Source organism: Diceros bicornis, chromosome 1, assembly GCF_020826845.1.
Source record: "Diceros bicornis minor isolate mBicDic1 chromosome 1, mDicBic1.mat.cur, whole genome shotgun sequence".
In the NCBI taxonomy this organism is placed as follows: Eukaryota; Metazoa; Chordata; class Mammalia; order Perissodactyla; family Rhinocerotidae; genus Diceros; species Diceros bicornis.
The window spans coordinates 9,172,894-9,186,363 of record NC_080740.1 but is presented as its reverse complement, the minus strand read 5'-3'; the positions used below and the strand labels follow the sequence as shown (position 1 = coordinate 9,186,363).

The 13,470-nt window shown below is 38.9% G+C and overlaps 1 protein-coding gene across 3 annotated transcripts in view; it reads right to left on the bottom strand.

The window, feature by feature from the left end:
- Positions 1–13,470, bottom strand: part of MSH3 (mutS homolog 3) — a 176,915-nt gene that overhangs the window by 91,702 nt on the left and 71,743 nt on the right. For all 3 annotated transcript variants that reach the window (XM_058523611.1, XM_058523690.1, XM_058523772.1), the window contains exon 13: positions 2,398–2,530. In XM_058523611.1, the coding sequence (XP_058379594.1) occupies positions 2,398–2,530 (133 nt within the window). The remainder of the gene's footprint in view (positions 1–2,397; positions 2,531–13,470) is intronic.

Genomic DNA, 13,470 nt, shown 5'->3' with positions numbered 1-13,470 from the left:
ACTTGGAATCCAAAAAAAAAAAAAACAAAACACACCAAACTCATAGATACAGAGAACAGACTGGTGGTTGCCAGAGGTGGGGCATGGAGCACGGGGGTGGTGGGCAAAATGGGTGAAGGTGTGAAAAGGTACAAATTTCCACTTGCATACAAAATAAGTAAGTCCTGGAGATGCAATGTATAGCGTAGTGACTATAGTTAATAACACTGTATTGTATATTTGAAAGTTGTTAAGAAAGCAGATCTTAAAAATTCTCATCACAAGGAAAAAAAAACTTTGTAATTATATGTAGCAATGGATGTTAACTAGACTTACTGTGGTGATCAACTGCAATATGTATATTGAATCATTATGTTGTACACCTGAAACCAATGTAATGTTATATGCCAATTATACCTCAATAAAATAAATTAGATTCTGACTTTTACCAGAGTTGCTAAATTTTAAAATACACAAACCTTATGAAATGCAAATGTCAAAGTTAAGTTTAAAGAGAGGCAGCAAGACCAAACAGAAATCACAGAAGCATGGAATGATGCTGCCATCTTGATGCCTGGATGCTTTAACTCAGCTCTTTTGATTAGCAATTGATAATTTTTTTAGCTTTGCTCCTATTTTCTCTTGCGAAAAACAAAAATCTCTAACATCTGTCAATGAATCCTTTCAAGTAGAGAAGGCAAGGTGCTTGGAGATCTGTTGCTTGGTAAAGGTAAGAGGCACTGACTGTCAGGCACTGGGCCAAGGATGCAAAATAACAAATGGTTTGACACCCACTCCGCAGCCTCAAAAAAGTCAACCCAGTGCAGTAGTGGTTGAGTTCGCGCACTCCACTTCAGCAGCCTGGGGTTCACAGGTTCGGATCCCGGACACAGACCTATGCACCGCTCATCAAGCCATGCTGTGGCGGCATCCCATATATAAAATTGGAGGAAGATGGGCACAGATGTTAGCTCAGGACTAATCTTCCTCAGTAAAAAGAGGCAGATTGGCAACAGATGTTAGCTCAGGGCCAATCTTCCTCACAAAAAAAAAAGTCAACCATCAAACTTTCAACTCTCAGGACAGCCTCTGCTATTGCCAGCAAAACAACACACAACGCACCAAATAATGGTACAATAGACTCCACTAACCCCATAAGCAACTCATGCATTTTTTTCCTAGGGATCAGTATTTCCTAATTCTGGCTTGTTCTTTGTTTTCAAATTTAGCTGAAGCATATGGAACAGTTACATAAGTCCTCTTGGGCACTGCAAGTATTCTCAGAAGCAGTACTTATTGTTCTAGTAAAACTTTGTGGGGGAAAAGGCCTAAAAAAAAAGTAAAGACTAATGAAAAATTGGTCACAACTAAAATTTGGGCATATAAAAATTGTTCTACAATAAAATTATTAAATTGGCAAGGATTTACATTTGGGTAAAAAATAAAATTTGCTTATGTAGGGACAACCAGGAAAAAAATGCAATGGTAGTCAAAACTACTATTACAAAAATGGTAGTGTCCAAAAGTGGGGCCACTAAAAACCCAGTGAAGGACCCTGGTTTAAATACTAATTCTGTCACTTACTAGCAAGTTACTAACTCTTTTCTCAGCATCATCATTTTAGCCAAGATAATGCAGGCTGTTGTAGCATTATATAAGGCAGACAGCAGCACACATAATTTCCCCTCAGTATGAAGATGATAAACGTAGTATCTTTTCAATCTCACAAAGTTTTTCTACGGAACAAAGGGTCTCATGTATGTGAATACCTTCTGCAATTGGTAAAACACAATAAAAAGTTTATTAACAATTGTAAATATAACTGATAATTTTTTTTAATTTTAGGCATATTTTGAAGATAAAGTAAGTTATTTCCCTAAGTGTGGAAAACTTCTCTTGTTATTGTTATGACTTACACTGTACAGCTTAAGTGATGAAAAACAAAATAATGCTTTTTACTTACCTTCAATCTCCAAACTTGTCTGCACATTAATACCACCACAAATATTACACTAGCAGATTTTTCCTTTGGTTAAGTCTAACAAAAAGTTGTTTTGAGGTCAAAAGAAATAAGGCATCTCTTTTTAAAAGCAGCTAGTCTAAGTAAATTTCCTATTTTGATGACAGTCCACACTTTGAGGATGAAACATGAGAATGTCCTGTATTATAACAGAAGGGCCTCCAAGTGTTGCTGCAGTTAACAGAAGACGGCAAACTTTACTTTTCACAATGCAAAAACTGGAATAACCTTAATTTGTGCAATTAAAATTTCTGAGGATTCTCTCACGGTATCTGCAAGATTTTACAAAATAAAATAACAATAACAATCAAGCTCTGAGAAGTTTTCCTTTAATATCTGGTGTCCTCATGCTGAAGAATATAATCAGTTTTAATAGTTTTGATTTCTATCATACTTACCTTTTTGTGGTAAATGCTACAGAGTCCTCTCTCTATGTCGGGCAATTTACGGAGATGATTTTCTATCTGACCAAACACACTGGATTCTGAATAGAGAACCTCAGATACAGCATCAAGTCGAGCATTTATTTCCCTGTGAGAACAGAGTAATAGCAATTTTCAGATATGTTAAGAATTCAGAATGTAGACATTTCCCACTCTAATGCCCAGCACTGTGACTGCAGCCACTTAGAAAAGCAAAAAGGAGATTCCTCCTCCATATCTCTGGACCTTCCCTGTCCCTTATCATTTGAATCAATGAGCAGGTACCACATAAGGAAAGTCATTAGCTAGGTGGGGCAGGACCGGCTCATTAGGTTTCCCTTTCCCTGGGCAAACGCATAGACTACCTTTCCCAGCCTCCCCTGCAGTTAGGTAGTGCCATGTATCCATACCCAAGTTCTAGCCAGTGAAATATGGGTAGGAATGATTAAGCCACTTCTAGCCCTGGCCCACAAAAACCTCCTGTGGATCTTTCACATTCACTCTTTCCCCCTTTGCCAGCTGGACGCCAAACCCAGGGCAATCCTATGAGCCCCCTGTTGACTCCATCAGCCTGGTCTGTGAGTGGAGCAGAAAACCTTCCATTCCCACATTGCTACCAATTGGACTTTACATTAGCAAGAAATAAACTTTTATTGCTTTAAACCACTGAGATTGAGGATTTATTTGCTACAACTGCTTGCATTACCTAAGCTAATATAATAGGTCTACAATGGGCAACTGATTTTCTACTCTGACTAAAATGGCTATTATCTCAGTCAAAAAACAATTCCTTCAGTTAACCAACTATTTGATAGAAGACTTGGTGGTGGTGGTTGAACTGATCAACTGTTTGACTGAAATGGGATTTCAGTCAACTGAAATCTGAGCCAGAGTAAAGACTGGGAGCAGCAAAAGAAAGTGCTGAGGACATGACATCAGGAGACATGGGAGACCAGGGTTGCAGGATTTTATCAGTGGCTATACACTAAGTGATGGGCCACTTGGGAAGAAATGGTGAGGTACTGTCAACTTAAAATGGAAACCTGACTGACTAAATGTGTCCTAAATGAGACGTGGCCTATCCAGTACCTATAAACATCAAAAGCCTACACTAGGTATAATGGCCACACATGATATTCAAGACTGAGATAAGTAAACATATCCTGTGGATAGTGGGCCCTCAGTAAATCTTTTTTTGAATGAATGAATGAATGAACAAGCAAGCAAAGGAAGGAACGAACTGACATTAGCTGGGAAGGCAGACATCAGCTACTGAGTACTCATTTGTCTACCAAAATTCTACTGAACATGGACAGAGAAAACTGTATTGTGGTTACCAGGGGCAATGGGGGTAGGGGGTGGGCACAAGGGGTGAAGGGAGACATATATATGGTGATGGACAAACAAAAATGTACAAGCCAAAATTTCACAATGTTATAAACTATTAAAACATCAATTAAAAAAAAAAAAAGATTGTTGGGGAGGAGAGTGGGAGACTGTTGGAATGTTTTGGTGATTCTCTTTAAGTAATTTCCAAATTACTCCAGCCCAAGATTCATCCCAAATGGAGTAATTTTATATGACTGAACATACACATAGGATTACAAAAAAAAAAAAAAATTCTGTTGATATCACACACTGATGTGAAGGGCAAACCTTACAGCAGAATCCTGCCTGGATGACTATTAAATTAAGTACTTTGCAATTAATTGAGTGCTTTTATCCTTATTATTCTTAAAACTACCCTGTGAGGTCATGCCTGTTCACGATATGGATACTAACTTCAGTTTCATTTTTGTTCCATTTTTCTCTGGTTCATGCTCTATTATGTAGAAGAGGCATTTGGTTTAGCATGACACAGTAAAACAAGCCAGAGCTTTGTAGACACACAGACTGGTTCCTCCATTCTCAGAGGGGTGGTCTCTTAAATCCATCCACTTCTCTCCATCTCTACTGCCATTATACTGTCTCAGTAAAAATCATTTCTCACAAAGACTAATAAAACAGCCTCCTCACTTTACTCCCCACATCTATTTCTGTCCCTTTTTCCAAACCATTCTCCACACTGTAGCCTGAGCAGTCTTTCCAGAACCCAAATCTGTTCATGTCATATCTCTGCTTTAAACTCATCAATGACTTGCCACCAATCTTAGACTCAAATCCAGAATCCCTAACTGACCTACAAGACAACTGATCCCTGCTTACCTCTCAAGTCTCACCTTAGATCACCTGTCACTCTCTTCCTCTAAGTTTCAGCCAGACTGAACACGGTCCAATATCTTGGTCACTCCAAGTTCTCTGACATCAGGGCTTTCTCATTTGCTGTTCACTCTCCCTTGAAGACTCTTTTCCTCTTTCCTCCCACCTACCAGTTCCACTTTGTTTGCCAAACTGCTACTCACCCTTCCCCAGAAAAGGCTTTCTAGATTCACTAGACCAGGTTTAATCCTTTGCCATCCTTTTCCACACCACCCTCTATTTTCTTTCCATTTACTTCTTCATTGTCTTTTCTGCTAGACTGTAAGCTCAGTGAGAACAGGGATCCTCTCTTCATTCCCACAGTTCCAGGATCACAATATGTGCTCAATAAGCAATTGTTCAATTCAATTCAATTCAATCCCAAAGACTACAAATAAAGGAAATCAAGATGATGTGAAAAAAAATTAAATTTTCTTTGCATAGGATTGTTGTGATAAAATAAATCAATGTTTTACCCTAACGTTTACCCAAAATGCTATATAAATATAAAGATGTATTTTAATAACTCACTCCTGCATAATGAAAGATGACACCAATTGGAACGGATTAAGCTGATGCTACAGATGGTATGAGGACAGATAAAACGATGCCATCTGTGAACATATAAAACAGCCTACAAAGATAGCTACTCTCCCCCAAATTATAAAGGCTGTCGGAGATATGGAAAGATAAAAGCAAAAGAGGTTAATAAAAACCTAAATTATATTTATCAAGTCTTCCCAAAGATTTTTAAAAAACAGACATAAAACTATAAATTTCATAGAAAGAGACTAAAAAGGTTGTGCTAAGTTGGTTTGCAATCTGGGAAAATACAAAGGTAGTGGCTTTTATTTTAGCCTACTAACAGCACAGGCAAAAGCATGCTCACTATGAATCATTTTGGTTTTACCCTAGCCTTCACCTGAGGAAATAGCTCAGAGGTTAAGAATCTGGGCTGAGAAGGCAGGTGACTCCAGTTGAAATCCAGGCTCTACCATTTACCAGTTATTTAGCCTTGCACTAGTTTCTCCATCTATAAATGGGAATAATGTCCCTAACTCAGAGAGTTGTTACAAGAACTCAACGAAAGAATACATGATAAGCACTTAGCATAATGCCTGGTACATAGTGACTACCCAATACACGTTAGCTGTTACTATGTCGTTATTATGGTGGTCTTTATTTGCTTAAACAATTTGTTTGGTAGATACCACAAAGAACAGCATGGGGAAGAAGAAACAGCATCCAAAATATAAGCTTGGAAATAACTATGTGAAGACAAGCCTAAGGCACAGATATGCAAAAAGGTATTTTGTGCAAAGTGAACACAGAAGGATTACAAAAGGAAAGCTAGTCCTGGGATGCCAAGTGCTAACTCTGACTGGTAGTGGTGACCTGAAGTACTGTGTTGAGACTGGTAGCAGGCTGCATTGAGAAAGAATGCCAAAACCGATTACAGATGTCTAACATGGGCAGGGAGAGGGTGAAAGGGTGTGTGGCACTGTTTACCACAAATTTCTCATCATTGAGGCAGCTATAATTCCACTTTTATCTCCTACAAGCAGAGCAGAATGCAAATGAATAAAAATGATTTCTAATCAAGTTTTTTAAATAAAACAGTTTGCATACCTTAGAATTGTTCTTTAATTAGCAGGAGTAAGAAGACTTTCCAAATAACTGTAATAAAATAATATGTCAGACCACCAGAATAGAGAACAATTATTTTGGTGCTATCAATTAGAGAGATTTGGTGATTGTGACAGTTAACAAAACAGGAAGTAGCACTGTCAATTAGGTGATGATAAAGATGTTATTCCAAGATGCCCCATAGTAGTCACAGTTGATGTTACAACATGATACATTCTAAACAAATGAAAAGACGACACCTGAGTCATTTCATTCCATATGACGAAAGACAACGGACTTGAGGGCCTCGGGATGACAATGATTCTTCCTTACCACCAAAGACCCAAGGACTAAATGTGGGTGTGACTGGAGTCCTTCACATTTGAAGATGAATCGGATGATGATGTTAGCATCTGTTGCTTGTGGCTGTCACTCAGAACCACAATGTGTGACCTACAGCTACTGCCATTGTGAGGACGTGTGATGAGTCTGTACCTGCTGGTTGCTATTTGTGGAGATGCCTCTACAATTCTAACATAAGGTTTTTTCAGGCGGGAAAGCTAAAATACAAACTGCTGGGAAGAGGTTGCTTTTTGTTTGTTTGTTCTGATTTTTACTGAAAGCTTTGTTCTCAAGACAGATGATATAAAATCAGTATACTAAATTCAGACAACACATTGGTCACATGATATGGCTAAACCAACTACCTAAACAGCTTTGTATAAACATGAATCTTAGGCCTCCTCCTAGGGCTTAGGCATCATTACTTGGATCTACCGAGCTTTGCCTTTCACATACACCAGGTTCATTCATTCACTCATTCAATGAACAATCACTGAGTGCTTTCAAAGTACCAATTGTAGAAGCAGTAGAAGACAGGGGGTGAAAGTATGACAGCAGGAGCTAGAAAGGTAAGCAAGGACCTGGTCATGTGAGTAATGCAGACCACACAGGAGCTTTGAGTTTATCCTGAGAGCAATGGGAGCCAACAGCTAACGTTTGAAAGTATGTAAGAATAGTGGCAGGAAGACTGGTTAGAAGGCTGTTTCAGTAATCCAGGGGAGTGACACCATGATCTGAACTTGGGTAGAGGACACAGAAATGGAAAGAGCACACAGTTTCAAGAGATATTAAGGAGGTAAAATTAACAGGAACTGTGACTGATTAGATAAGGGAGGGAAGGAGAGAGAAGGAGGAGTAACTTGGGAGATGCACTATGATGCCATCCACAAATGTGCTCAAAACCTTACAGATCACGAAAGAAACATTTTATTTTATGTATGAAATTACATTCTAAAGAGCTACTCTGAATATTTACCTTGTTGCAAATTATAAATCACCCAACAAGCTTTTAAGGATTTTTATTACTTGTGTTCCAACAAGACATCGTTTTACCAATAGATAACAATTCAGAATATTAAATAGAACAATTTTCTGACAGCTAACTTCCATTATCAGTTTAGGTCACAAACCTGAGTCTTTGAAAAGAGCATGAATATGACTTCTGCTTTTGGTAATAGTGGGAATGGGTACTTCCAGACCATCCCTCCCACTGAGCACAATTTAAAAAGCCAAATGAAACAAAACACATGTTCACAAAGGACAAACAAAATGGTAGGGAATAACTATACCAAAATCTAAAAGAAAGCAAGAACCCAGAGAAATAATCCAGCAATCAAAGCCACTTTTGTAATGAAGAGATACGCCAGAAGAATCCACTGTAAAAATGAGCTGGCCTCATAGTATGGGTGAACTTGCAGTCTAGGTTAGCATCACTGGGATGGACTAAAACAAGCCAAACATTGCACTTGAATTAAGATGGTCCCAGTGCCACCAAGAATCTGGCAGAAGCAAACAAAAATCCTCTCTGGGAGAAGGCACCTTCATCCTGCCTCTCACATTATTCTTAACAATAATTTTCCAGATAATATAACCAGTACACACACAAAGATAATCAAGCATAAAAAGAAACTAGATGAGTAAGAATCAACAGAAACAACAGACAATAGGAACAGACATACGAACTACCAAGCTTTGGAGGGGAGAAGGAGTATGAATGATAAGAAAAAAAAACTCAATAAATCAAATAGAAATTGACAAAATAAAGTAAATGAAACACAGAACAGGTGGGGAAATTAGACATCAAATCAGTTATGTAATTTTCATTGCTTTACAGGTGCTCTTTCTTTGCTCTCTTGCTCTTTGTAAGATTTCTATCTCTGATTTAGTGTCATATAGTTTCACCGTAATTTAGCAAAATGTGCATTTCTTGTTTGTTTTCAGTTGCACTTTGGATTCATTGTGCTTTCTAAACCTAAGGATTCACATCTTTCATGAAATACGAGGAATTCTCATCCTTTATTATCTCTTTGAATATTGTCTCTCTTCCTATTCTAATTTTCTTCTACTGGAAATCTGATGGGGATTACATCAGACCTCCTAATGCTCGATTTTGTCATTTGTCACATTGTCTCTCTGTGCTACACTCTAGGTAATTTCTTCAGATTATCTTGCATTTCAGTTATTGCAACTATTCCTGTTTAACCCACCCAATGTTTCTAAAAGTTGTACGTGGTTCTTTTTAAAAATCAACCTGATCTCTTTTGATGTTACTTTTGTTCTGTGCTCACGTTTTTATTCTCTTTGTATTTCTTTTAACTTGGTGGTTTGATATTAATCTTTATAACTCCATTATCTGAAGGTCTTGGGATTCTAATGCTAGTGTTTATAATTTCTGCTGACTCATACTCATGGTTACTTGTTTCCCCACATCTTTTGTAATTACAGTTTGTGAGCTTATGGTAGAGCTTTCTCTTTAAGATTCCTAGAAGGCCTAGACTGAGAGGGCATCCCTTCAGGGAGGATTTGCATTTGCTTCCACTAGGAACTCTGAGGCATAATGGGAGCATTTTAATAAACTTCACAACTTGGAAACTGCCAGACCACACAGACAGTACAAATTGGAATAAGAAACCTGAGTGAGGGTGGGGCCTGTGGTTAAGAATTCTTGGAAACTATTTCCCCTGATGAGACTGAGCCAAGACAGACATGTTTCTCCGTCTCCTCTATCTTATACTACTAAGAGAAAGAAGCAAAGTATGGAGTACTGTGTATGTTATGCCCCCATCTATGTAAAAAGAGAGCGAGGGATATATATTCATATTTGCTTGTTTGCTTTTTAGAACAAAAAGTCTCTGGGAAGATACACAAGAAGATAATAACCATGATTATCCAGTAGGAACTGGGTAGATGTGGTACAGGGATGAGAGGCCAACATTTCACTATATATCTTTTCACAGTTTTAAACTCTGGGACTATGTGAAGGTATTGCCTGTTTAGAAATTTAAGTAAGTTAATTTTTTAAATGCTAAAAAAAAAAAAAAGTAAAATAGAGTTGAAACAACAACACAAAAGTAAAGAAAAAATAGCCATCTCCAGCAATAGACTGCTAGGTATTCACTAAACATTTCTTCCTCATCCTTGACAAACATCTGTTAGCCTCCCATGCAGGTAAGTGAGACCATTGAAATGAGTTCTAGCCAACGAGATATGAGCAGAAGTGATATTTGCCACAAGACTTGGCTCACAAAAACCAAAAACTATATGCTCCATGCCCTTTCCTCTTCCACTAGCTGGATGTAAATGCCCTAGATGACCTCAGAAGTCACATGTTTAAGACTGAAGAGCCTCCAGAGTTCCTAAACACCTATGTGATGAGAGTCTGAGCCTGCTTTCAATCTGGTAAGGCCATGAATTGTTTATACAAAGAAGAAAAAGGAGAAATCAGTGTCCACTCTAGTAGAGCCATTAAACTTTTGGGGGTCTTTGTGTTAGCAGTTTTCCCAAACTGATACTGGCTCAAGACAAGGCTGACATAAGGGAAGCCATATTGTAGAAAAGAAATCCTATTGTAACTTTGAATGACCTCTGACTAACTAACCCAGCTGGACATGCACCCTACCAGAGATCTAACTGCTCTGTAGATTTTACAACCCCAGCTCGTGCATGTATCTCCCAGCTGCGATAAGATGGTAACCTGCTCTTTTGAGTTCCTTAGGAATGTGATGACCCCTGAACAGAAAGTCTATGCTGATAGCTGTCATCAATGAAAATTGAAAGAGCTTGTGTGGCAACTCCCAGTCTATAACACCAGAGGGTCAACATTCCTAACCCTCTCCCCTATAACCCACCAGCCTATATAACTGCTGTAAGATTTTGTGCCCCCTTAAGATGGTTTTTTTTGGACATTAGTTGGCCAACTTCCTCTCTTGCTAGCAAGCTGTAATAACAAGTCCTTTCTCTCCTACCACCTTGCCTCTTAACTATTGGCATGTCTTGCGACAGGCAGAAGACCCCCCCATGGGCGATAACAAAACCAGTGCACTATCTTCAGTGTTAACAAACATGTTAATGTGTACTTAGTCAATCAGAACACAAAACTGAGCTTCCTAAGTTCCCAGGACTTAGTCAAGTTTAGAGCATTAAACAAAAGAGAAAGGTTGTGATCCAAGCCCACCACATAAAATGACAAAGCTCAATCACTAATGGCTGTGTCCTTCTGAGAGGAGACTCACATAAAGCCTCTGCCTACTCACCAGCCATCCTTGCAAACTCTCCTCACGATCCTGACTATAGCTACAGGCAAAAGATAAAACACCGGCTAGCACCAGATTGAGGAGAACTGAACAGGACAGATTCTCAACAACTGAAATGTAGGCATCCTTCCTCCCTGTCACCATTGGAAGCCTCCAGCTGGGTCATCTTATGACCGTCTTCCCATCTTTCTAAAATAAGATGTGCTGGAAAACACACACTCTTGAGTCTAACATGGGCTTTCCAGACAGATGGGCTTGGGTTTGAATCTCACTTTCACCTGATTATGCTGGTGGTGAGGTGTGGTAGCAGCATCATTTAAAAAGTTCAGATATGTATACGTGTGTATGTATTATACACTACCCCATCTGTATTCCTTTCCCTTTCCTCCCTTCCCAGAAGTAACCATTTTCCTGATGTTAGTAAATATAAAGACTTCTTGTTTTTATATTTCTACCACTTGTATCTGAACCCCTAAACACACTTACAACACTGTTTTTTTGAGATTTATCCATGTTGATACACGTAGACTTAGGTCATTCATTTTAACTGCTGTATAATACTGTAATATACGACTAGATAATTTATTTTTCCATTCCCCTACTAATAACTAGGTTGTTTCCAATTTTTTGGTACTATAAAGGCCACAGCTGTCTTCCTGACCACATAACTGATGCTGGGAACCACACTAATCCTTTATATATACTGTTTCATTTGGCCTTCATAACAACACTAGGAGGTAGGTATTGTCATTTCCATTTTACAGATGAGGAAACTGAGCTGTACGAAAGTGCATAACTTGTCTAAAGTGACACAACTGAGTGAGGAATCAGAACTCCAGCTGAAGTCTCACTGACTCCAAAACTGTGCTTTCAGGTGGTCGCCTGTGTGCTTGGCTGGATAATAGTGGATAATTAACCTGAGTCTCAGTTTTTCTCATCTATAAAATGAAGCCGGCGCCATCTCTGACGATGGCTGAAAGGATTAAGAGATGTAATGTAGATAAAAAAAATGCAGCACAGTTAGACACTGACTTCCCACCCAGCCATTTTCTTCCCACTCGCTTGATCCCTCGAGGTTTAGTCCTCTGCTTCTCCCATACAGACTTGTTCAAAGAGTAACAGATCTCATCTCTTCGGCCTCAGCCTCTCCCACTCCCCTTTGGCTACTTTTCTGTCCTCAACTCTTAGATACAAACCTCTGCTCCTTTCTACCTGAACACTTCCCTTATTTTTTTTTTTTAAATATAAAAGTTTCGGTGGCCAGCCCAGTGGCATAGTGGTTAAGTTCATGTGATCCGCTTTGGCGGCCCAGGGTTCGTTGGTTCGGATCCCAGGTGTGGACCTACATGCCACTCATCAGGCCATGCTGTGGTGGCATCTCACATACAAAGTGGAGAAGGACTGGCACAGATGTTAGCTCAGAGACAATATTCCTCAAGCAAAAAGAGGAGGACTGGCAACAGATGTTAGCTCAGGGCCAATCTTCCTCAACAAAATTACTAAATAAATAAAGTTTCTTTTGCATCCCTAAAATCAATCTAACATTTTGCATAAACACCTTCACCTGAGCAGATACAGTCCAGAATGTTTTTCAAAGATAAGATAGATGGACAATTTTTCAGAGTACTGTACTACAATAAAACTGCAGATGTTTGCTGTTTACAAAATTCAATGGTTTTTCACAACATCACTTCACATGTTCAATGAATGTGCAATACATTTAAACGATAATCAAAACACTTTTTTCCATTCAAGAGATGAGTACATTCCATCTTCTTGTGCCAAAAAGGAGGAAAGATATGAAATAACTGAGTCTATCTATTACGGGTTGAATTGGGTTCCCCAAAAATATATGCTGAAGACCTAACCCCCACTGCCTCAGAATGTGACCTTACTTGGAAATAGGGTTATCGTAGATGTAATTAGTTAAGATGAGGTCATATTGGAATAGGGTAGGCCCTTAATCCAGTATGACTACATCCTCATTAAAAGAATGCCATGTGAAAGGATACACACACAGGAAGAACACCATGTGAATGTGAAGGCAGAGATAAAAGAGATGCACCTACAAGTCAAGTAACACCACAGATTTCCAGCAAACCACCAGAAGCTAGGAGAGAGGCACGGAACAGATTCTCCCTGACAGACCTCAGAAAGAAAGAATCCCACTGACACCTTGATCTTGGACTTACAGCCTCCAGAACTGAGACAAATATATGTTGTTTAAGCAATCCAGTTTGTGGTACTTTGTTCCCCCTAGCAAACTAATACACTATTTAAATCACCATTACGGAATTCAGATCTACAGGTATGGCCTTAAAGAGCCATAGAAAAATCACGGTGTGTCCAAATATTTCTAAGCAAATCAATTCTGACTCAGATGTGTTTAGAGTTACAAGTTAGACCTTTTGCGCAATACTTAAAACTAGCTAGGCCTGATGTGGAAGACGGTCCCTTCCTATCACCCAGCCTGGCTTCCTTACTAAGTCACATGACTTGCTCTGAGTAACCTTTATCTACTCTAGTTTCACTAGGGGGTTGACAAGAATGCAAGATGTTGCCAAATCATTTCTTCCAGTGTTACATAGTG